The sequence below is a fragment of the Bubalus bubalis genome, chromosome 6, assembly GCF_019923935.1.
Source record: "Bubalus bubalis isolate 160015118507 breed Murrah chromosome 6, NDDB_SH_1, whole genome shotgun sequence".
NCBI lineage: Eukaryota > Metazoa > Chordata > Mammalia > Artiodactyla > Bovidae > Bubalus > Bubalus bubalis.
The window spans coordinates 59,666,854-59,693,410 of NC_059162.1; the positions used below are offsets into that span (position 1 = coordinate 59,666,854).

Here is a 26,557-nt window from a genome sequence, read left to right on the forward strand (position 1 = left end):
AAGTTGAGGGAATTTCAAATGATGATAGTTCTGGAGTGAAGATATGCCCAGATCTTTAGAACCAGTTACATATAGAAATGAAGAAACTAGAATTTACACAAGCTTAACAATGATAAAACGAAGCAGTCACTGGCTATACAATGCATCAATGTTTATAAACGTTTGTAGTAACAAAAAATAGTAAGTTATTAATTACCTAAAAAGGTATTTCTTGAGGTAAATGACAACTATAGTATCACACATTAATTAATCTGGCTAAAACCAGAAGAGGTAATGGTGAAGCTCAAAAACACCTCTAAAGGAAAAAAATATAGAAATTCATAGTTCACTATTACCAAGTAAGGGTGAGGGCTCTTCTAGTGTTAATCTTTAAAATATGAATATTTTCAACATTATTTTATGAGTAATTTAGACTAATAGTATTAGGAAAAAGTAGAAACACTTTAGAGACTATGGAATAAGTCTAGTAGTTTCTCAGTAAACACCCAGTTAGAATAGGCTAGTGGCCATTTGACCCTTTATTGCTCTGTTCTCACCCAAATACATAAGAACTAGGAATCCATAAGCATCTGAAGTATACACAGAAAATAAATCAGGAAATAAGGGTACTAAATAGAATCCAAGACTCAAATTGTTCTATCCTTTCAAGATACTTTAATTTTGCAGTTATTAATTAAAAAACACAGTTGTTTTCAGCATTTCCTAGCTACAGGAGTGCATAGGAAATTCCATTCTAAATAAAGAAGTAATTAATGAAATAACAACACATCTTAACATTTTACATTGATAGGTTACAGTTTACAAGGTGCTTTCACATACATTATTTCATTTGATTCTTCAACAAGCAGAAAAAACAGTAGGAAAGAAAAATGATTTTTTTAGGTTTACAATGAGTATTTTCAGGCCAATGGGCACTCACCACAGGAACACATCAGAACAAGACAGCAATGCCCACAAGCCACAATATCATTTTGGTAGGTTGACAGTTTGATATCAATTAGCATCAGTGAAGGAGGAAGGAATCAGAACAGACACAAGGTTCTCATGATATTCAAAGAACTGTAAGAACACTGCAAGAATTAAGGAGAAGAAAGATGCCCTAGAATATCGGCTTACTGAGACTTACTTCAAAGCATGTTATCCCCTCAGAATGTCAAAAATCATCAAACATGGGGAAGTGAGAAGGGACCTTAGAAACTGCCTAATGGAACTCGTCCATTTTACAGATAAGAGAACTGAGGGCAAGATCACGGCTGATAGTGACAGACAAGGCTTGACACTCAGATGCCTTGACTTTCAGTCTATGGCTCCTTTCCTGACAATGTAATCTCCTTATTATGTCTTCTGTTTAAAATAATGTAATCTGAGATTAAATACTGATTCATTCCACATATTTCTTATTCAAGTTTTTATCTTCTTTTTGGCTAAATTGTGGCTGAAACTGGGAGTTTTATATAATTCTAAGATATTCTAATCCAGTGTATTTGAGTGGTTGGAAACAGACTCCCTTGATGGATTGGGACAAAGCTTGCTGATATCTTTCAAATGGAAGTTCAATGGAATGGCTAAATAGCCCTCAAAACCAATGCATGCCTACGGGTCATCCACCCAGGCAGATTTTAGAGCAAATTTGTGCCAGGCAATAGTAATTTCATGATTTTCTTTTTGTTTTCTTTTTTTTTAAGAATTCATAGAAATCTTTTTAATTACTGAAAACTAAAAATGTAATAATCAAATTGTCACCCCATGATTTACTAAAATTATTATGTAATAATTTTACAATAATATACAACATAGGTACCATAGCATTTATAGCATACATATTGAATACATGATCAGCATGTTCTTGGGTCTAAATGAAATACAAAAAACCTAAATTATTTTATACAAATGATGTTTTAGATTTATTAACATGATATTTATTACATAAAATTTGCTACAGCAAAGTATTTCATATTTTCCTTGCACATTTTAAATATAAGTGGACCAACAAATCAGTATCAGCTTTAAGTGACATGACCATGCAGAAACACTTGACAACCAAAAGATGTACAGACTGATGCAGAGAACATCTCAGACAGATTTCTTCAGCATCTTCAAAGGTTTTAACAAAGGTGTGGTACACACGAAAAGAAGTAGAATCAGTGACCTACCTGCACCGATAATGAAGCAGAGTGTTTATATACATTAAGATCAGTTTGATTAAACACAACCCATCTTATATGCATGTAAATTGATCATAAAAATGAACACAGTTTATTTTCAACTATTTTGGTGTGTTGTTTTAAGATAGGTCACTGACACACAGAGATAAAACCAGACAGGAAATTTAAAAGCAAAGAAAAAAAAAATTAAAAAATTGAGTTAAGCCATGGATTCTCAACAAACAGTGAACGAAATGGGCAAAAATGCTTGAAATTTCCACATGATAGCAATGTTATTAAGTCAGCTGGCAAAAAAAATTATATAAAAAAACAAATACTAAAATTGTATTTGCATGATCATAATTCCGTTTACTGAAAGAAGCTAGAAATTATGACATATATAAAAATACCACACCTCAAAATTAAAATACAATTGTGGCAGTTTTGTCCCCTTTCCTCATTGCCGAGGCACAGGATGAAAGCTGAAGTTGCAGCAGCGCCTCTATCTCAGGCTGACGCATACAGTACACCAGCATAATCACCTGGCAACAAATTTTGTTCTTAACTGTGACAAAACAAAGCAAAGCAAAACAAACAAAATACCTCTAAACAAAAGTGCCTCTGTATCATTTACAAGAATCCAGCCATTTGTTTGGCTTAGATGAGTATTTGTTCACATCAATGTTCTTTTTAGTTCATTTCTCTTCCTTTAAAAAGTTTACAATGGGGACTTTTTGAGAAACTTAAAAATTTGTCACTTTCATTAGTCATGTTCTATTAAAATACTGTCTAAAATCCTTATGGAAAGTTAAAGTTTATAAATCTTAGAACTCTTCTCTTGATACCTACATAAATGCTGGTACCAAGTGAGAGAATCTGGATGATTATGATCCATGTTATTAGCTTTTCCTGCAAATGAGACTGTCACACTGCACAGGTTGGTCACGTATTTACTCAAGGGGAGGATGACAGAAAAGGCAGTGAAGTGACACAGAGCTTCTGATCTGTATGAATCCAAACTGCTGGGTCTAGCTACTCTGCATTAGTGAGTTCTAGGAAAGTTAATGTTTTATTTGTGTAAATATCCTTGGTGAAAAGACATTCTATCTTTAAAAACGGTCCAGCGTTTTGGCAAAAACTGAGTATGAGCTATTCAAAGTAAAAATAATTATTAGAAAGCATATCCTCAAGCAACTGACCAACACAAATATTGGTTAAGAGTTACTAAAAGCAACATTTATCCTTCCCTTCCAAAGTCACATAGCCATAACACTGCCCATTTGAAACACCAAGAAAATAAAATGAGCACTATTTGCAGAAAAATTAATGGAAATGAAACAGGACGGAATGGATGTGGAAGAAGAGAATGAAGAACCAAAGGGAAGCAGGAGAGTGTCTAGTTCTGTGTTATGGCACAGACAATGCTTGCTTAGCGGTGCCTTGTTACAGAGGTGGATGCAGAGTGCACACACGGATGACGGGAATAGAGACCTCACTCAGTCGCTGGAATGAAGGAACTCGGTAACTGCTTTGACAAGGAGGGTCTCGGCTCTACCTTATCTCTTAACAGAGTGCAAAGACTGAGTGTGAGCTCCGATGTCATCTTGTTGCTCTAAAATTCACAAAATTCTTTCCCACATTTTTCTGTTATAGAGACACGGATATCTTCTTCTTCATAGTCATCAAAGTTGCTGGTATCTCCAGAGCCTCTGAACTTTGGTATGAATGGAGCTTCAACCTGTAATTGAGAAACAGAGAAAACAAGAGTGATATTATGACTTATCATAAGAAATATATATATATATATATATATATATATATATATATATATATATTTGGTCTTAGTGTCAGTTCTTGGCACAAGCTCCTAAAGCCTTTGGATCTCCTGAGTTGAGCATGGCAAAGGTGTCTTTTTTTATGTTAATGAGGTGTCTTTGGGAAAGCCTATAGGTAACTTAAGTAGGGTGGCTGGTTGCCAGGGTACCCAACACTGTGATTAGAAGGTTGGAACTTTCAGTTCACTACCTGACCCGGGGAAGGAGTACATCAAGGTTGTATATTGTCACCCTACTTATTTAACTTATATGCAGAGTACATCATACAAAATGCCATGCTGGATGAAGCATAAGCTAGAATCAAGATTGCTGGGAGAAATATCAACAACCTCAGATATGCAGATGACACGACTGTTATGGCAGAAAGTGAAGAGGAACTAAAGAGCCTCTTGATGAAGATGAAAGAGGAGAGTGAAAAAGCTGGCTTAAAACTCAACATTCAGAAAACTAAGATCATGGCATCTGGTCCCATCACTTCATGGCAAGTAGATGGGCAAACAATGGAAACAGCGACAGACTTTATTTTCTTGGGCTCCAAAATCACTGTGGACAGTGACTGCAGCCATGAAATTAAAAGACGCTTGCTCCTTGGAAGAAAAGCTATGACAAACCTGGATAGCGCATGAAAAAGCAGAGATATTGCTTTGATGACATAGGTCCATCTAGTCAAGGCTATGGTTTTTCCAGCAGTCATGCACTGATGTGAGAGCTGGACCATAAAGAAGGCTGAGTGCTGAAGAATTGATTCTTTCAAACTGGGTTGCTGGAGAAGGCTCTTGAGAGTCCCTTGGACAGCAAGGAAATCAAACCAGTTAATCCTAGAGGAAATCAGTCCTGAATATTCATTGGAAGGACTGATGCTGAAGCTGAAGCTCCAATACTTTGGCTACCTGATGCGAAGAGCCAACTCATTGAAAAAGACCCTGATGATGGGAAAAACTGAAGGCAGGAGGTGAAGGGGATGACAGATGATGAGATGGTTGGATGGCTTTACCAACTCAATGGACAGGAGTTTGAGCAAACTCCGGGAGATAATGAAGGACAGGGAAGCCTGGCGTGTTGCAGTCCTTGGGGTCGTAAAGAGTTGGTTGGACAGGACTGAGTGACTAAAACCACAACCTGATCTGAGAGGGAAGAGGGACTGGAGATTGAGTTCAATTAGACTCTCCTGGTGGCTCAGTGGTAAACAATTTGTCTGCCAATACATGAGACACAGGAGACACCGGTTCAATCCCTGGGTTGAGAGGATCCACTGGAGGAGGAAATGGCAACCCATTCCAGTGTTCTTGCCTGGGAAATCCCATGGACAGAGGAGTCTGGAGGACTGTAGTCCTTGGGGTCGCAAAGAGTCAGACATGCCTGAGCAACTGAACACTCACACCAAAGGGCAGTAATTGAGTCAAAGGGCAGTAATTGAGTCAATCATGCCTATATAATGAGGTTTTCATGAAACACCAAAAGGAAAGAGTTTGGATTTTGGAGAGCTTCTGGGGTGATGAACCAGTGGGGACTTGGGGAGAATGGCATTCCTGGACAGAGCATGAAACTAGGATCCCCTTTCTACACACCTTGTCCTAGGCCTCTCTCCCATCTGGCTATTCTTGAGTTATACCGTTTATAATAAATTGGTCACCCAGTAAACAACTTTTCTCATTTCTGTGAGCCAGTTTAGCAAATTAATTGAACCCCAAGGTTTTGGGGGAATCTTGATCTATAGCTTGTTAGTTAGAAGCACAAACTGGACTTGCAGTTGGTATCTCCAGACAGAAAGTGTCAGAAGTGAGTTAGTTGCTTGGTTGCATGGAAAAAGAGGAAAAAGAAAGGCCTGAGAATTTCCAAACACTAAGGAAAATAAATTCTTATTATTAGTAACGCAGTGGCAATACTTAAATGCCTTTAAGTCCCTAAATGATAAGAGCATTAAAAGAAGAAACTAACTATAGGTTTGCTATTAATCTTAACATTTTCATTCAAAATATGGTACAGGCCAACAAACTTGAGATTTCTAGGATAATTCACTGCTGCCATCAAAATGCTGGTACTTAAGGTTACAGAGGATGAGATGGTTGGATGGCATCACCGATTTGATGGATGTGAGTTTAAGCAAGCTCCGGGAGTTGGTGATGGACAGGGAGGCCTGGCATGTTGCGGTTCATGGGGTCATAAAGAGTTGGACACAACTGAGCAACTGAACTGAACTGAAAGTTACAGAACTCTAGTTTTCCTTTATCAGTTTCTTATTTCTGAAGTCTATTTTTCTATCCTCCTTTCCTTAATTCCTTCCTCTTTATTTTTTTTTTTTTTATTCCCAAGATTATTTTGTTTAAAATATCTGGCTATCAAACTTTCTGGGAAATTTGAAAAAAAAGTCCTTTAGAATTACAAAAGTGTTAAATTCTGAACATTTTTCTCTTTGGATCCTAAAATAAAATGTCTTTCCATTATTTAAAATAAGTCTTTATAAAGATTATGTTGTGTGTTGAATATGTCTGAGGAAAAGATTTTAAAAGCTGAAAAAATAACATCACAATTTACACAGCATATATAATTATATGCATGTGGTTTCATTTCTTTCTCAAAATAACACCGCGACAGAGGCAGGGCAGGTAGCCTTATTCCCATTTTACAGATTATAAAACAGAAAGTTGATCAAGTTCATATGACTAGTAAGTAGCTAAAGTAGGTTTCAAATTCATAAGTCTTTACTTTTAGTCCAGAGCCGTTTCTAATATTTATACCAGTGATTTTCAACGAGTTTTGATTAATATGCCTTTACATATTTTACCTGATTTGCCTCTTGAGAAATTTGTATGCAGGTCAGGAAGCAACAGTTAGAACTGGACATGGAACAACAGACTGGTTCCAAATAGGAAAAGGAGTATGTCAAGGGTGTATATTGTCATCCTACTTATTTAACTTATATGCAGAGTACATCATAAGAAACGCTGGACTGGAAGAAGCACAAGCTGGAATCAAGACTGTCGGGAGAAATATCAATAACCTCAGATATGCAGATGACACCACCCTTATGGCAGAAAGTGAAGAGGAACTAAAAAGCCTCTTGATGAAAGTGAAAGAGGAGAGTGAAAAAGTTGGCTTAAAGCTCAACATTCAGAAAATGAAGATCATGGCATCCGGTCCCATCACTTCATGGGAACTAGATGTGGAAACAGTGTCAGACTTTATTTTTTTGGGCTCCAAAATCACTGCAGATGGTGACTGCAGCCATGAAATTAAAAGACGCTTACTCCTTGGAAGGAAGGTTATGACCAACCTAGATAGCATATTGAAAAGCAGAGACATTACTTTGCCAACAAAGGTCCGTCTAGTCAAGGCTATGGTTTTTCCTGTGGTCATGTATGGATGTGAGAGTTGGACTGTGAAGAAGGCTGAGCGCCGAAGAATTGATGCTTTTGAACTGTGGTGTTGGGGAAGATTTTTGAGAGCCCCTTGGACTGCAAGGAGATCCAACCAGTCCATTCTGAAGGAGATCAGCCCTGGGATTTCTTTGGAAGGAATGATGCTAAAGCTGAAACTCCAGTACTTTGGCCATCTCATGCGAAGAGTTGACTCACTGGAAAAAACTCTGATGCTGGGAGGGATTGGGGGCAGGAGGAGAAGGGGACGACAGAGCATGAGATGGCTGGATGACATCACTGACTCGATGGACGTGAGTTTGGGTGAACTCCGGGAGTTGGTGATGGACAGGGAGGCCTGGCGTGCTGCGATTCATGGGGTCGCAAAGAGTCGGACACAACTGAGCGACTGAACTGAACTGAACATCTTTGAGTATATATCACCAATAAATATACAGTTTTTTATTTATAAATAAGTTACACACATGGCTAAATTATTACAAGATACACACAAACAAGACATCTAAAAAAATAAGGTAAAAATAAGTAGGAATGGGAAGTCTAACTGGTTGCCTTGTGTGCCCTGTATGGGGGCCTGCAGGTCTGCACCACACAGAAGAATGAGCTAAGCAGACAGTCGCTTCATGTCTAGCCAGGCAGTAATTTAGGATCACACCTATTGAGATAATCATCTCTAGAAAATGACTGTACAGTGTGAGGTGTCCAGGCCATTTTCTTCCATTTCTTTCTGCCAGGTGACTTTGACTATTTGTTGTTCATGAGCACTTGGTCAAAGAATAAAGGCTATGAAAACTATTCAAATTTACTATCATTTTTGTACTTATCTACATACTTATCACTGACATGATACTAAAACAAATGGCTATTTTAAAGTACTGAATTATTTCTATTTGTAAATTATTCAGAGATTCCCAAGTTCATTTCTGTTAATCATCAAGATTTACTATCAATCAATTTGCCCAATACAATAACCAGTTATACTGTGCTACTTCTCAGCAGATAGGCTGTTTAACCAAGATTCATCATTTGGATGAGCAGTAGCAGTTCTACCCCTTTTAAGAGTAATTGTTTAAAATACATGGTATGTATAGAATAGTAAATATTGGCTAAGTAACAGAAATGTTTATTTCTAAATATAAGTTTTAAAATAGTCAAAATACATCATAAATTTTTAGAATATTAATAAGGACAAACCTCAAGGAAATCTAATTAATTCATCTAAATATAGCATTAATAATACTATAACAATAAAGACAGTATAGTGATAATTACAAAGGTATATAAATGATTTTATAGGAAAATATAAAATTCTAAAATTAACTCAATAAGAGGCAAAAATTTGAAGAGGCCAATATCCACAGAATTAATTTGTTTTCATTTCCAAGGTATAAATATAATTCCTATCTTTCTTAAATTTCCCAAAGGAAGATGGAAAATTTCCAACTTAATTTTATGAATCTATATAATTTCAACTCCAGAAAAACAAAAACTATAGGTTGATAAAATTTAAGACTACAGAAGTAAAAATCCTAAATAAAGCTTTAGCAAATTAATTTCAGGCAGGTATTAAAATAATAATACCCTATGATTAAAGGATATTCATTTCAGGAATGTTAGGATATCTCACCAATATAACTCTTTATACTAACATGTCAAAGAAGATAAAATACAATATACTGGCACTCAAGGATATTTCCTTAACCTGATCAAGAATACTTATCCAAGACAAACGGCTAATATCATATCTGGTGGTAAAGCATAAAAAGCATTCCCATTCAAAAGAGGACAAGATAAGACTGTTCAATAGGCCCACTATTTTGAAATATTGTTCTAGACATTCTAGCATATAACAAAATGGAAATAAAAGATATTAAAAAGAAGACAAATGACACCTCTACCCACTGTGATGATCTTCCAGTAAAATCTAAGGAAATCAATAACAGAATTTACTTAGTAAGGTGGCCAATCATAATAAACATAGAAATGTTTTCTCCCCCATACTCTTAATGGGAAAGAAACATACTCATAGTAACAACCAAAATATAAATTTATTTTATATTTATTCCTTTATTTATAAAGGAAAAACTTTGAGAAAGAAATTGGACTTTATTTTATATTTATTCCTTTATTTATAAAGGAAAAACTTTGAGAAAGAAATTGGACTTGTATGAAGTAAGGGGTTTCTAAAACCTTACCAAATAACAGAAAATGTTTGAATAACTGCACAAATATAACATGTTCATTATGAAGAATTTTTAAGATTTTGGTTTTCTTCTAATTAATACACGTAATCCCAATTAAGATCCCCCAATACAACATAAATCTTTGGGAAGACCAACAAAACAAAGGAATTACTGCTTGTTGGGTACAGAGTTTCAGTTCTGCAGGAGGAAGTTCTGGAGATGGATGGCAGTGATGGTGGCACAGTAGTATGAATGTACGAATGTCCCTGAACAGAACACTTACATTTGGTTAACATATTGAATTTTATGTTATGTGTACTTTACTAAAATAAAACTGGAGAAAACTGAAATATGTATTTTTCATAAATATTTATAAAAATTCCACATATTAAATATATAAGTATCTTGAAAATGGAAAAAAATCACATTATAAACCTACATAAAATGATGTGGTGGTTCCCTGATGGCTCAATGAGTAAAGCATCTTCCTGCAATGCAAGAGTTGCAGGAGACTCAGGTTTGATCCCTGAGTAGGGAAGATCCCCTGGAGGCGGGAATGGCAATCTACTCCAGTGTGCCTAAAAAGTCCCATGGACAGAGGAGCTTAGCAGGCTACATAGTTCACGGGGTTGCAAAGAGTTGGACATGACTAAGTATGCATGCACAGTCTGAAGTTGAGGGGAAAGTGAAGGCCTGAAGGACGCAGATTTACTATTGAAGGTGGTTACTAAAGTCATGGGAATGGACTGTAGTAAGGAAAAGTACAGAAATAAAAGGAAGAAATATGCCAACTGTTGATAGAGGTACTATCTGAATGATGGGATTATGATGATTTAAAATCTATTTACTTAACAAATTACCTCATGACAACTGTATGAAACACACCTCAACCAGCAAGAAAAATAGAGCCAATCTATTTACTTTTTCTCTCCAAACTACTTTCTTTTGCATTCTCTACTTTAACCTAAATGTTGAGGATGAGAAATCTGATGCTTTAAAGTAGTTAAGTAATTTCCTTGAGCTCTCACTCCTAATGGTTGGCTGATTTGGGATTAAAATCAATGTCTACATAACCCCAAAGTTCACGCTCACACTTTACTGCCTTCTGAGGCAGTCTGAAAAGGCAAAATGATAGGATACTGAAAGAGGAACTCCCCAGGTCAGTAGGTGCCCAATATGCTACTGGAGATCAGTGGAGAAGTAACTCCAGAAAGACTGAAGGGATGGAGCCAAAGCAAAAACAATACCCAGTTGTGGATGTGACTGGTGATAGAAGTAAGGTCCGATGCTGTAAAGAGCAATATTGCATAGGAACCTGGAATGTTAGGTCCATGAATCAAGGCAAATTGGAAGTGGTCAAACAAGAGATGGCAAGAGTGAATGTCACATTCTAGGAATCAGTGAACTAAAATGGACTGGAATGGGTGAATTTAACTCAGATGACCATTATATCTACTACTGCGGGCAGGAATCCCTTAAAAGAAATGGAGTAGCCATCATGGTCAACAAAAGAGTCTGAAATGCAGTACTTGGATGCAATCTCAAAAATGATAGAATGATCTCTGTTCGTTTCCAAGGCAAACCATTCAATATCACAGTAATCCAATTCTATGCCCCAACCAGTAATGCTGAAGAAGCTGAAGTTGAACGGTTCTATGAAGACCTACAAGAACTTTTAGAACTAACATCCAAAAAAGATGTCCTTTTCATTATAGGGGACTGGAATGCAAAAGTAGGAAGTCAAGAAACACCTGGAGTAACAGGCAAATTTGGCCTTGGAATACGGAATGAAGCAGGGCAAAGACTAATAGAGTTTTGCCAAGAGAACACACTGGTCATAGCAAACACCCTCTTCCAACAACACAAGAGAAGACTCGATACATGGACATCATCAGATGGTCAACACCGAAATCAGACTGATTATATTCTTTGCAGCCAAAGATGGAGAAGTTCTATACAGTCAGCAAAAACAAGACCGGGAGCTGACTGTGGCTCAGATGATGAACTCCTTATTGCCAAATTCAGACTTAAATTGAAGAAAGTAGGGAAAACCACTAGAGCATTCAGGCATGACCTAAATCATCCCTTATGATTATACAGTGGAAGTGAGAAACAGATTTAAGGGACTAGATCTGATAGATAGAGTGCCTGATGAACTATGGAATGAGGTTTGTGACACTGTACAGGAGACAGGGATCAAGACCATCCCCATGGAAAAGAAATGCAAAAAAGCAAAATGGCTGTCTGGGCAGACCTTACAAATAGCTGTGAAAAGAAGAGAAGCGAAAAGCAAAGGAGAAAAGGAAAGATATAAGCATCAGAATGCAGAGTTCCAAAGAATAGCAAGAAGAGATAAGAAAGCCTTCCTCAGCAATCAATGCAAAGAAATAGAGGAAAACAACAGAATGGGAAAGACTAGAGATCTGTTCAAGAAAACTAGAGATACCAAGGGAACATTTCATGCGAAGATGGGCTCGATAAAGGACAGAAATGGTATGGACCTAACAGAAGCAGAAGATATTAAGAAGAGGTGGCAAGAATACACAGAAGAACTGTACAAAAAAAGATCTTCACAACCAAGATAATCATGATGGTGTGATTACTCACCTAGAGCCAAACATCCTGGAATGTGAGGTCAAGTGGGCCTTAGAAAGCATCACTATGAACAAAGCTAGTGGAGGTGATGGAATTCCAGTTGAGCTCTTTCAAATCCTGAAAGATGATGCTGTGAAAGTGCTGCACTCAATATACCAGCAAATCTGGAAAACTCAGCAGTAGCCACAGGACTGGAAAAGGTCAGTTTTCATTCCAATCCCAAAGAAAGGCAATGCCAAAGAATGCTCAAACTACCGCACAATTGCACTCATCTCACACGCTAGTAAAGTAATGCTCAAAATTCTCCAAGCCGGGCTTCAGCAATATGTGAACCGTGAACTTCCAGATGTTCAAGCTGGTTTTAGAAAAGGCAGAGGAACCAGAGATCAAATTGCCAACATCCGCTGGATCATGGAAAAAGCAAGAGAGTTCCAGAAAAGCATCTATTTCTGCTTTATTGACTATGCCAAAGGCTTTGACTGTGTGGATCACAATAAACTGTGGAAAATTCTGAAAGAGATGGGAATACCAGACTACCTGACCTGCCTCTTGAGAAACCTGTATGCAGGTCAGGAAGCAACAGTTAGAACTGGACATGGAACAACAGACTGGTTTCAAATAGGAAAAGGAGTACATTAAGGCTGTATATTGTCATCCTGCTTATTTATATGCAAAGTACATCATGAGAAATGCTGGGCTGGATGAAGCACATGGTGGAATCAAGATTGCCAAGAGAAATATCAATAACCTCAGACATGCAGATGACACCACCCTTATGGCAGAAAGTGAAGAAGAACTAAGAGCCTCTTGATGAAAGTGAAGGAGCAGAGTGAAAAAGTTGACTTAAAGTTCAACATTCAGAAAACGAAGATCCCATCACTTCCGGTCCCATCACTTCATGGCAAATAGATGGGGAAAAAGTGGAAACTGTGGCTTACTTTATTTTTTTAAGCTCCAAAATTACTGCAGATGGTGATTGCAGCCATGAAATTAAAAAGATGCCTACTCCTTGGAAGGAAAGTTATGACCAACCTAGATAGCATATTAAAAAGCAGAGACATTAACTTTGCCAACAAAGGTCCATCTAGTCAAGGCTATGGTTTTTCCAATAGTCATGTATGGATGTGAGAGTGGACTGTGAAGAAAGCTGAGCGCCGAAGATTTGATGTTTTTGAACTGTGGTGTTGAGAAGACTCTTAGGAGTCCCTTGGACTGCAAGGAGTCCAACCAGTCCAACCTAAAGGAAATCAGTCCTGGGTGTTTACCGGACGGACTGATGTTGAATCTGAAACTCCAATACTTTGGCCACCTGATGCGAAGAGTTGACTCATTTGAAAAGACCCTGATGCTGGGAGGGATTGGGGGTAAGAGGAGAAGGGGACAACAGAGGATGAGATGGCTGGATGGCATTACTGACTCGATGGACATGAGTTGGGTAAACTCTGGGAGTTGGTGGTAGACAGGGAGGCCTGGCATACTGCGGTTCATGGGGTCGCAAAGAGTCGGACATGACTGAGTGACTGAACTGAACTGAACTGAAAGGACTAATGTGGTCCTGGAATTGGGAATTTGAAGAATCAAGAATTAAATATGTTGTTGTTATTTAGTTGCTAAGTCCAGTCCAACTCTTTGCAAATCCGAGGAATGTGGCCCCCCAAGGTCCTTAGTCCATGGGATTTCCCAGGCAAGAATACTGAAGTGAGCTGCCATTTTCTTCTCCAGGGGATGTTCCCAACCCAGGGATTAAACCTGTGTCTTCTGTATTGACAGGTGGATTCTTTTACCACTGAGCCACCAGGGAAGCTAATATAGATGTTATTTAACAGCTCAAACAATTTAAAGCATTTAACCTTTCTAAGCTGATTTTCTTATCAGTTAATTGGGAAAAATGGCATCACCTATCCCATAGAATTACTTCAAAGATTAAAATGAGACATTACAGTGTTGCTTTTATAAATTTTAAGGTACTACATTGGTGCTGGAAAATTTAGGGAAAATATGATATGTTTGTTTATTTCTGGAGGAGGAAATGGCAACCCACTCCAGTATCCTTGCCTGGAAAATCCCATGGAGAGAGGAGACTGGAGTCCATGAGGTGGGAAAGAGCTAGACATGACAGCATGAAGGCACATTATTTATTCACTACATCTAAAATCTATTTTAAGTTGCTCTGGACTTTGTTCTTGACTACATAACACATTCAGTTGAGATAATAATGCTAACAGCAATGTTTCATGAATTTAATGGTTAGAGATTATCTGAGTCCCTCTTTGAGATACAAAGGCTGTACTGGACTCACATTGCTTTGGTCTTGCTATGTTTTTTATTTACTGAATTAAAATTTTTTTTAAGTGTTAAAAAAATCTTTTTTAAGAATATAAATTAGAAAAATGACTATTTACAATTAGAGCATTTACATTTTTTTTCCCAAGGAAATTCACTCATATGGCTTGCTTCATGGCATTATTAGATATGGCAAATTTCGGAGACATTAGGTGTTTTGCTTTTATAGGAAAAGAAAAAGAAAAAATTAACACATTCAAGATGAAAACACTTCATTCATATAAATTATCTTTAACTGGGCATTTAAGAAGGAAAAGGAGAGATAAAGGTAATTCAGCATAGCAAAAGTTTTCTTAAATGTCTCAATTTATCCCAAAGGTAAAGTAATGATGATTGAAAAATATCTTAATGAATCCAACAATTAAATGTTATTAAATCTGGCTGTGTACTTCTGGGTAGGTGGGTATATTTGTTTACATATTGTCTTACTAATGTGACTTTACATCAGCTTTGAAGTGCAGATTATTAGGACACTAATATGTACTTGCCATGGCATATGAAAAGTAAAAGGTATGGGTAGGAAAAATTTGACAAGGAAAATATTTCCAAATGATGATCTATACAGACTATACGCTTTCCCTTCTATCAAGGAGAAAACTCATTTAAGTTGTGAGCTCTAAGGTTCTTTGTGGTTTAGTTGCTAAGTCATATCTGACTCTTTTGCAATCCCAGTGGACTGTACTTGGCCAATCTCCTTTATCCATGGGATTTCCCAGGCAAGAACATTGGAGTGGACTGCCATTTCCTTCTCCAGGGATCTTCCTGACCCAGGGATCAAACCCACGTTTCCTGCATTAGCAGGCATATTCTTTACCACTGAGCCACCAAGGAAGTCCTATAAAGGTTCTTTAAGTCCTACATAAGATTAATTCAAAAGGTAAAAAATATTAAAACTTTGTGCTAAGTTGAAGATACCTCTACTACATATAATTTAAATAGTAACTTAAAAAGCTTTTAAATTAAAGAAAGAACAGGCTCACCTTTCTCTGGTAAATAGCAATCCAATCTGTTGTGGCAAACCACTTGTGAGTTTTTATATCACTCACACCATTCTTTAGATTTCCAAACCGCTTTGTTAAGTCTACCTGCAGCAGGTTCCTTAGAAGGTCCTTGAGATCTGAACTGAAGTGAGAAGGGAATCGAACCTGCAAAACAGACCATGTGGTAAGACACACATTCTAAGATTCAAGATATTTCTGAAAGGTATTTTTTTAAATGTGATAGATCATTATATAAACAAAAATATGTAGTGATGAGTTTCAAATACTTTTAACTACATACTTCAGTCTCCATAGTAGTCCTTAAAAAAGGTAATTATTTAAGTGAATGAATTAAAACTGTTCTTTTAAGATCTTGCTTTGGTCATAAACTTTGTGGCAAAGAATGGGACATGACTGAGTGACTAACACTTTCACCTTCACTCCAGAAAAATGGACCCCTCTTCAGAAAAATGTGCATAATTACAGAACTTTTCCAGCAATGTCAGAAGGTTTACCCATCTTCAAGAGAGGCCCCTTGGATCCCATATTATAAACTTTTGTCTTAGAAACAAATTTAAACTTGTAATTTAAATAGAAAAAGCAGCATATGAAATATATCAGTATGCACATTTTTTAAAGAGATGATCAAAAAAGCAGTCTAAAAATGATGATAAAAACCCACACTGCCTTTCATAGCATAGGAAACCACTTTTCTTTCACTAGTGGGTGACTTTTAAGCATAATTCTGCTATTATGCAATAGTACAAAAATGATTTAGGTTGGTTTAAAAGCAGTTTCCACTTTCTATATTGTGAAGATTTTATAATTAGTTGATTGGCCTCCAGCCTTAAAAACAAAGAAAAAAACTCCAAATAAGTGAAGATGTTATAAATCAGGTAATCAATAAAAGAAAGTACCAGTCATTGGAGACCTAGGTCTACTTTCTGTTTTGTTTAAACACTCTTCTCCTCTAACTCTCTATTCCAACCTAACTCCCAGTTCTCACCCTATTATTACTATGAGTACTGAAAAATTAAAATGGGTACTATTAAGGGATGATTTTAGAATGAATAGCTATACCTATGCCTCCTTACTATTTTCTTTCATTATTACCTTTTCTCCATTGTCCTATGGAACTGTGTTCACTCATTTCCACTGCTCTTTTCCGCATCACACACACACGTATGTATGCATATAGCTACATGTGTGTGAGCACGTGCACTTTCATTTTAATCCCATTTTCCTGTTGTGTGCCCAATTTCATGCTCCCACCTTCACTAAACACAAACACCATTCTCTGGATTATCATGGCCTTAACTTCAAACTGACGATAAATCTTGAAGAAATGCTTTAAAGGGTTAATAGATACATTTCTGAACCTGCATTCTTTCTTTGGTTCTCTACAAGTGCCACCAGCCCCTATAACGTGCACTGTGTATCATGACATTACCTCAGGTGATCTTCACCATGCACGCATTCATTTAACTACGCTGCAGTATTCGTGCATGTATGTCTCACCCAGCCTGTGAACTTCTGGAGGGAAGATACTGTGTCATTTTTGTGTTTGTAGTTCCAGGATTTATTAGATCACTTCAAATAAGACAGTTCACCCATCTGACAATAGTGTGTTGAGTACCTACTATGTGCCAGGTACTATTCTAGGTGCTGGATGCACAACAGTGAACAAAAACAAGTCTCTGATTTCTTGGCACTTATATCCTAATCCAATAATGACATTCTCGATGAATACAGTATTACCTATATTCTATTAATAAATACAGAGAAACTAAGATTCAGAGACATTATATGCCTTACCCAATCATCACACTAGAAAGCAGCAGAACTAGACTAGAAACGTAGTCTTACAAATCCCAGCCCCATGCATTTTACTCTTTATTACACTTCAAACGTATAGAACTTCTTACTTTATTATATTCTGACTTTGAGAAAGTTCAATGTGCTCGACACAGATTCTCACATTCTCAAAACAGAAGTTAAAAGAGGATGCAGAGCTAGAAATCTATGGCAACACTAGGTTCATCATCATAGTCTTCTGACTGCCACTCACAGCTATTCTGTAAACAAACGTTTCTCAAAGTGTGGTTCCAGGGATCACTTTCATCTACTAGGAAGCCGAAGATAACAATGCAGATTCCTGGGGCTTACTTCAAAGGTGATAATGGTACTGGCCTGAATATCTGAGCTTCTGTCTCTAAACAATTCATCTATACATGAAAGCTTGGGAAACACTATTTGCAATGCTATTTACTACATTAAGCAGAAGCTTTTTTTTTTTTTTCTGCTAGTGACAGATCAAAAAACAATTTTAGTATAAATAATAAACTAAAATCACCATCATAACAGAGGAAAACTAGTACTTGTGTCAAGTAACCAAAGACTATTTGAAAGTTGAAGGTTTGGCATCAACTCATATTAGTGACTAAAAAACCTCATTTTTGCAAAGCTTGTATTAGTACAGATTATAAGAGGTTATATGTTAAAAAAAAAAAAAAAGACATGTGAACTACCACCCTCTCTAGTTCCTACTTTTGACACAATGGCTTATTAGAAGTTGGGCACTGTGCCAAACACTTTACATGCACTGGTTCATAAAATCCAAAATATAACACCTAAGTATGATTGCCCCCATTTTATACCTGATGTAATTAAGACCTACAGGGATTAAGCAATTTGCTCAAGATTACAGAGCTAGTAAGTGGCAGAGCTATAATAGCAAATCAGGACTCTGACTTAAGGGTATATACTTTAACTTCAGGTTACTGTCAGGAACCTTATAGAAGACTGAAATTTTATCTTAAAAAATATCTGCACATTTCTTTATCCTACTTGGAGTAAAAACTAGAGAATACAAGGTATTCAAAGACACCACATCCACTTGAAAAATACCACAATTATTTATAAAATGATTATATTCTAATTTTGTTTAGATTCTTAAGAAATACCTTATTTGAAGTAGACATCTTCATTTAAAATAGAGGTTTCATGAACTGTTCAATGTAATGTGTCAGTTATTCTCCCCTTTATGATGTTCAGAATGGTAGATAGTGATGTACTACAAATAAATCTTTTGAATTCAGGTAATATGCAATGAAGTGAAAAAAGAATACAGACACCTAAATAAAACAGTTCCTTACTTGGAATGCAAATACAGTGATGGTCCTGAATTAGTTAATGAGTATGTTTATTCGTTTAATCCTCAGAACAGTGTTTCTCAAGTGGGAAGTAGTGGTAGAGGGTTGTGATGATAGATATCAGAATCATTTGGGAAACTGAAATTCTATCCATGTCCTCCTCACTTCCACGTCACACCTTCTTTTTCCCCAGAGATTATGATAGGTAGCCCACACTCCCACAGTAAGCCATATTAATGATGGGTATCTGTCATATCCTTTACATGAGTTTGGGTAGGCTCTGGGAGTTGGTGATAGACAGGGAGGCCTGGCATGCTGCGGTTCATGGGGTCGCAAAGAGTCGGACACGACTGAGAGACTGAAATGAACTGAACTGAACTGACTGATGTTTTAAATGGAAGAATTTTATTTATAGTATGTTAACCTGGAAACACCAAAGACTTCTATAATGAGAAAAATGATGAACTCTTCCTTCAAAACTGTATCAAATTCTGATATGCATTGTTTCTTTGCTGCTGCTGCTGCTGCTAAGTTGCTTCAGTCGTGTCTGACTCTGTGCAACCCCAAAGATGGCAGCCCACCAGGCTCCCCCGTCCCTGGGATTCTCCAGGCAAGAACACTGGAGTGGGTTGCCATTTCCTTCTCCAATGCATGAAAGTGAAAAGTGAAAGTGAAGTCGCTCAGTCATGCCCGACTCTTAGCAACCCCATGGACTGCAGCCCACTATGCTCCTCCATCCATGGGATTTTCCAGGCAAGAGTACTGGAGTGGGGTGCCATTGCCTTCTCCGATTGTTTCTTTAACTATTATCAATTCTAACATATGTAGATATAGAAAGTAAAATCAGAATTCTAGAATACTGCAGCTAAAGGGAGTTTAATTTAGTCTAAAGCTTCATTTTAAAGATAAGGAACCTTTTTTTTTTAAAGAAATAAAAATAAGGAACCTGAGCTCCAGTGAGACTATCAACTCAGTTTCATTGTTGGGAAAATAACTTGATTTTCTTGACTCCTACATCTTTCTTCAGGCCAGGATAGCACAAAATATGTGATAGGGCAAAAAATGTGAAAGCAGCTGTAAAGAGCTAGATTTGGAAAAGAGACAGTTTAACCCCATTAAACCGGTGGATCTAAGTGGTAAGGTTATTGGAAACTGGGATCATTTAACATGAAAGAGGGCTTTGTGCAGTATGTGCTCCCTGAAGTGTTTACTGGATGTTTATCCTCTAATATTTCCTGTTTAGGATTCTTTTTCAACCTTTAGAGACCAAGTTAGTTCTGAGTTTCCTAATGATATATTCTTAAGAATAAATCTACTTCTGTAGTGAGGTACACACACATAAGCTTTCAATACATGATGTGCATGAAAATCATCTGAAATAATTTTAAAAATATACATATAATTGGAATATACAGAAGACCAATTGAACTGGTATCTCTGAGAGTGGGCATCTATTTCATGAAAGCTTCATGAAGGCAGAGGCTGCAACTGATTTGCTATATCTAGCACTGCTCATATACTATGAGCTTAATAAATATCTAACAAATGCATGGACTTAAATTCAATAAACACTGATTCAATACCATCTATATGCTAGGCACAGATGTGCTTGGGGTATAGTAGAAAAACCAAAGTAAGACAAAGATTCCTGCTTCCACAGTGTTCACATTCTAGTGAGAAAGAAACTTAGCAACAAATGTGACCTTCTAAAAATGTTGTCATCCATCATTCCTGGCAAAACCTTTCTTTGTAAGGTTTTTAATTTTTTACTCTGAACAAAATGGGGGTCACTGCAAGGTTTTGAAAGGAGTAACAAGATCTGACAATGTTTTTTAAAGAACCACTCTAGTGACTCAAAAGAGAGCAGTATCAGTGGAGGTGGTAAGAAGTAGCTGAATTCTGTGCATATTCTAAAGATAGAGGCAATATGGTTTTCCTATGCATCAAATATGGATTGAGAACGTCAGGGTGTTTTGGCTTGAGTAGCTGAAAGTAACTGAAAGGATGCTGCTGCCATCAAATGAGATGGGAAAGATCGTGAGAGGAACAGATTTGCTAAGGAAAACAAAAATCTGTCAGTTTTAGACAGGTTGAATTTGAGATATTTATTAGACCTCTGGGCTTCCCTGGTGGCTCAGATGGTAAAGCATCTGCCTGCAATGCCGGAGACCCGGGTTCGATTCCTGGGTTGGGAAGATCCCCTGGAGAAGGAAATGGCAATCCACTCCAGCACTCTTGCCTGGAAAATACCATGGACGGAGGAGCCTGATAGGCTACAGTCCACGGGGTCGCAAAGAGTCGGACACGACTGAGCAACTTCACTTTCACTTTCACTTTTCATTAGACCTCCGAGTGGAGATCTCAGGAAGTTGGATACAAAATTATGCAACTTACGAGTCACGTATAGCTAGTATTAAGCTTCCCTGGTGGCTCAGATGGTCTGCCCGCAATGAGGGAGACCTGGGTTCGATCCCTGCATTGGGAAGATCCCCTGGAGAAGGAAATGGCAACCCACTCCAGTACTCTTGCCTGGAAAATTCCATGGATGGAGGAGCCTGGTAGGCTACAGTTCATGGGGTCACAAAGAGTCAGATACAACTGAGTGACTTCACTTTCTTTCTTTATAGCTAGTATTAAAAGTTATACAGAGGATGTGACCACCAATGAAAGATGTGCAAAAAAGAAGATCGAGCCAAAGAGATTTAGAAGGAAAGATGAGTAGAGGGTAGTGATACATGTACATATACAGCTGATTCATGTTGGTGGACAGCAGAAACTAACACAACATTGTAAAGCAATTCAGTCAGTTCAGTTCAGTCGCTCAGTCGTGTCCAACTCTTTGCAACCCCGTGAATCGCAGCACACCAGGCCTCCCTGTCCATCACCAACTCCCGGAGTTCACTCAGACTCATGTCCATTGAGTCAGTGATGCCATCCAGCCATCTCATCCTCTGTCGTCCCCTTCTCCTCCTGCCCCCAATCCCTCCCAGCATCAGGGTCTTTTCCAATGAGTCAACTCTTCGCATGAGGTGGCCAAAGCAATTATACTCCCATTAAAATAAATTTTAAAAAGAAAAAGAAAAAGAATGAAGATATAAATCCAAGCATTCTAGCATCCCCTTTTTAAAGAGTTTCATGAGAATTATATGTTTTTTAAGCCAATTAAAAAAAAAAAGGAAACATGAGTAATTCAGAAATAAAGCCAAGATCATGAAGAGTCACTGAAGCCAAATGAAGGAGTAATGAAAAAACCACTGAACTAGATTCTATTTCTTGCTTTGCCACTAACTGGCTTTTATCTTGGAGAAGGAAATGGCAACCCACTCCAGTATTATTGCCTAGAGAATCCTGTGGACGGAGGAGCCTGGTGGGCTGCTGTCCATAGGATTGCACAGAGTCATACACGACTGAAGTGACTTAGCAGCAGCAGCAGCAGCTTTTATCTTTGGGCTTTTCAGAGCCCTGATTTACCTACATATAGAATAAGGGAGTTAAACTAAATAAAATGGAACATTCTTGTCATCTCAAGAATTCTACTAAGCTATTTCTTTGGTAGAAAGAATACCTGGGTTCCAATCCCAACTCTAGTTCTTTATACTTTAGGCAAACTTTTACCTTTCCGATAAGTGAGATAATCTCACTTATCTCATCCATAAAATGATAAAAGTATATTTCATCTGGCGGGTATGAAAAGAAATTAGGTTAACTTTTATGAAACTGCCTTTTCTTTTTCCAGCCACGCTATATGTCTTGTGAGATCTTAGTTCCCTGACCAGGAATTGAACCTGGGTCTATGGCAGTGATGGAGATGGAAATGGCAACCTGCTCCAGTATTCTTGCCTAGGAAATCCCATGGGCAGAAGGGCCTGGTGGACTACAGTCCATGTGATCACACAGTCAGACATGACTGAGCGACTGAGTACTACAGCAGTGAAATCACCAAGTCCTACCCAGTGGACTGCCAGGGAATTCCCTCTGAAACTGGCCTAGTATCTTATAGGCACTAATTCAATACATGTTTCATTTTAGAATAATATCTTAATGATCTGAAGCTGAACTTCCGATTCAAAAAAGGAACCTAGAAGTCAGCAATATTTATCATTATGTTTCCAGACTACTCAAGGACAGAGTGTACTAGAAAAGTCATTGCAGAGTATAATAAGTTCCTCTTTTCTTCTTTTCTCATGCTCCACCTTTTAAATTTGTACAACAAACAAATTCTCTTCTTAAAGCACTTAAATTTGATAGAGTGAGGGAGAAAATAGACAACTAAAGCCTTGTTTTATAAGGACAAAATTGTGAATATAGCTGATACCTTCTTAACTCTGTAAAATTATATTAATCAATATGTTAAAATAACTATGAAATTAAGTTTGAACTGAGCAAACAACCGAATATTTGTTCGGCTGTAACATCAATTTTAAAGTCTTGTGCATTTTGGTTTTAGGAATAACTATTACCTTTTAAAAATTTAAGAGAAAGTTATATCCAAGAAGAAAATCAGTGCATGTTGTTATAGTATCCATCCAAACAGGATGATTTAAATTCACTCTTTTTTAATTTTAGAAACAAAGTGAGACAGAAGTCAAATTTGTCTACTTTTAGCTTAATCACAGAAATTACAAAGTTGATCTCTGATTGAAGAGGAGAAAATTTTTACTGCTATTCTTCTGCAGTTATGGAGGAAAAGACTGTTCAACTAGTAACATTTTATCCTGCATCAGGATAAAATTTACTGGGCTTAGATGACTCAAAAGAGTTTGTACACAGTCAATAATCTGTCAACTTCTGCCCACATTGCATACTGGGATATTTTAAGAAATTCTCTCTCTAAATTAGTATAGCTCTAAGAAATCTATGATCCTAGTTAAAAAATTATCTAGCAAAACTGAGCATATACATTAGTTAACTTTTCAGAACACATCTTTTCATACATACTTTCTAGCAGATATGGTGATAAGTTCCACACTATCTCATAGGACTCAGTCTCATAGGGCTGGATCCTATATACATAAAAGGAAACATCTAGGACATTAACAAAATACTTATATTAGTACCATGATTGTGGGCTCTCTGATCTGTTCTCACCTATGCAGAAACAGCGCATAGATAAAATGAATTCAGATGGTTGCAGAAGGCTATTATCCACCCCATTCTCATTCCATACTCTGCAAAACAAGTTGCAATCATTTGCCCATAGGACTTCTAAGGTAAGGACTGTCTCACAGCAGGTATTAAGAATTTTAAATGTTCACAGCAAGGTGTTAAAAAACTGCCTTGGATTTTATGGATATAGTATAACTGCTTTTGTATTTTATGAAAATAACTATTGAGTACTATAAGTGTCTTTGACTGTAGCCATGGCCAAATAGAAAATGGCATTTTAATTTCTCAAGAAAGTATTAGCACTGGGGCCTTCGAAAAAGTGTAGTGGTATATCTGCATATGTGTATGTTATTTAGGAATATACAGAAAAGAGATAATATAGCAGGCTTGAGACTGCTACCCTTGAGGAAGGCCTGTCGGCCAGTTTGGCCCTTGGCAGGTATCTGGGAATTGGAATGGTCACAGTTCAAGAAACTGAAAAATTTCCCTAAGTGACACAAGTGGGTCACTGCACCTAGATTTACTACAAACGATATGGCTTATGCTGAACATCTGCTTTTGTTGTGGGAATCTCAGATTCTGGTATGTGCCAGATAGAAGATGTATATGTGATTCCAATAAAATCCTTGAGCCTTGAGTCTTTACTGTACTTCCCTGGTAGACAACAATTTATCCATGTTGCCAAAATTCATTGCTGGAGAAATAAAGTTTTCCTTCTGACCTCTTTGGGCAAGGACTCTTGAAAGTTTATGCTACTTTCCTCTGGACATTACCATAAATGCCTTTTCCCTTTGCTGATTTCACTTTATAAACTTTCTTGTAAGATACCTTACAATGAAGGTACTTATTACAATGTAAGATATTCATTCCCTGAATATCCCTATATGATGAACTTTGTGAATCTTCCTAGTGAATCACCTAACCTTGGGGTCGTCTTGGGGGCCCTAGACACAAAAGGGAATAGTCATTTGGCTGCTAATCAACCATACTTCACTTCATGTGAATGTGGATGGCCCTTCAGGAAAAAAAATTAACCAATTCTTTTGGTTATTCTGTGTGTACCTAGGTTTATAACTTGATATTTTGTATAGTGTCTTCTTGTACATATCTGGTGGTCATTAAAAATGGAATCATACTTTAGGAGCTAAGAATTTTTTTTTAATTACATAAATAAAAAATTCTTGGTTTTCACACAGCTATTACTCGCTTGCTACCTCATTTGCAAATATCATTTTTCAGTACAGTGTTAACTTTTGCATTTCTAAGAGTAATGAAGCCAGATAGAGTTGCTGTGGAAACCATCACTGATTCTTGTTATAGAATATAAGGCACTGAGGTATTAAATTTAAAGACTATATACAGAAACTCAGCATATGTATTGCTAGGATGAGGCATAGTCAATGTGGGAATTATGAGAGTTTTCTGTTAACTAGGCATTTCTAAACCTGAATCTTAATACTGTATGAATAATTTGACATTTAAATACCACCTACTCTGTTTTTTATTAAAGGCAAAATATGTGTAGGAGAGAATCTAACAAGCTGATTGATCATCTTTCTGTACATTGAAAAATATTAGTTTGAGCTAAAATACTGTAAATAGAGAAAGAATGTAACAATCTAATGTTCAAATATACATATGTTAGTGAACTAATCACTTTATTAAACTTATTTATTTGAACTTTGGTAAGTCAATGATTCCTATAATCTTTATATTAATAACATGGTTTCAAAAATACACTCATCATGAAATACTGTTGTATAAAATAACATGTTTTTTTAAAAAATCAGATAAATTCTGAATGAAAAGTATGTTTTTAAATATTTGACATCAATAAAACCATTAAGAAAATTTAAATACAAATACAGGATCTGTAAGACCAAAACTGGATTATCAATGATCTGAACAATTAAAAAATTTGAAAACAAGTTAATCTCCAATTTGACTTTTAGCTGCTAAACAGAGAGACAATAATGCTTTATAATGTGGATAGAGACAACTTCTAGTTTGAATCTGAGTGCTGAAACAGATGGTTTTAGTGGAAAATGTGAACATGATTTCATATTTACATAATACAGATCCTAGAGATCACTCAATAATAATATTTTCATGAATTCTACTTTAGATGAGAAAAGATAGGAGAGGAGCCAAGTTGGCGGAGGAGTAGGACGGGGAGAACACTTTCTCCCCCACAAATTCATCAAAAGAGCATTTAAACGTCGAGTAAATTCCACAAAACAACTTCTGAATGCCGGCAGAGGACATCAGGCACCCAGAAAAGCAACCCAACTCTTCGAAAGGAGGTAGGAAAAAATATAAAAGACAAAAAAAGAGACAAAAGAGGGAGGGATGGAGTTCCGTCCCGGGAAGGGAGTCTTAAGAAGAGAGAAGTTTCCAAACACCAGGAAACCTTCTCACTGCTGAATCTGTGCCGAGCTTTGGAAGCACAGAGGGCAACATAAAAGGGAGAAAAAAATAAATAAACAATTAAAAATCACAGATTGTGAGCCCTACGGTAACTCCCCCAGCGGAGAAGCAGCGCAGACGCCTGCACACCCCATTAGCAAGCGGGGGCTGGGCAGGGAAGCGGGGCGCGGGCTGCGTCGCTTAGAGTAAGAATCTGGCCCGAATGTCCTGAGCGTGATCTGAGCGAAATAATCTGGGCTAGCAAACCAGACTGTGGGATATCTACCACGCGAAAAGCCAGCCCTAACCTAAGACACCGTCAGGCCCGCACACGGAACAAAGGACTGAACAGAGATAGCCGGCTGCAGACCTTCCCCCTCTGGTGACAGGCAGCCAGAGCCGGAAGAGGGCAATCGCAGCCCCAGAGAGACACTAT

At 37.3% G+C, this 26,557-nt stretch overlaps 1 protein-coding gene across 8 annotated transcripts in view; it reads right to left on the reverse strand.

Moving 5' to 3' along the window:
- Window positions 1-634: 634 nt before the first annotated feature.
- Window positions 635-26,557, reverse strand: part of PRKACB (protein kinase cAMP-activated catalytic subunit beta) — a 148,700-nt gene continuing 122,777 nt past the window's right edge. For all 8 annotated transcript variants that reach the window (XM_044944780.2, XM_025288385.3, XM_044944785.2 and 5 more), the window contains 2 exons: window positions 15,458-15,622; window positions 635-3,882 (listed from right to left, as the gene is read on the reverse strand). In XM_044944780.2, the coding sequence (XP_044800715.1) occupies window positions 3,757-3,882; window positions 15,458-15,622 (291 nt within the window). In that variant the 3' untranslated portion in view covers window positions 635-3,756. The remainder of the gene's footprint in view (window positions 3,883-15,457; window positions 15,623-26,557) is intronic.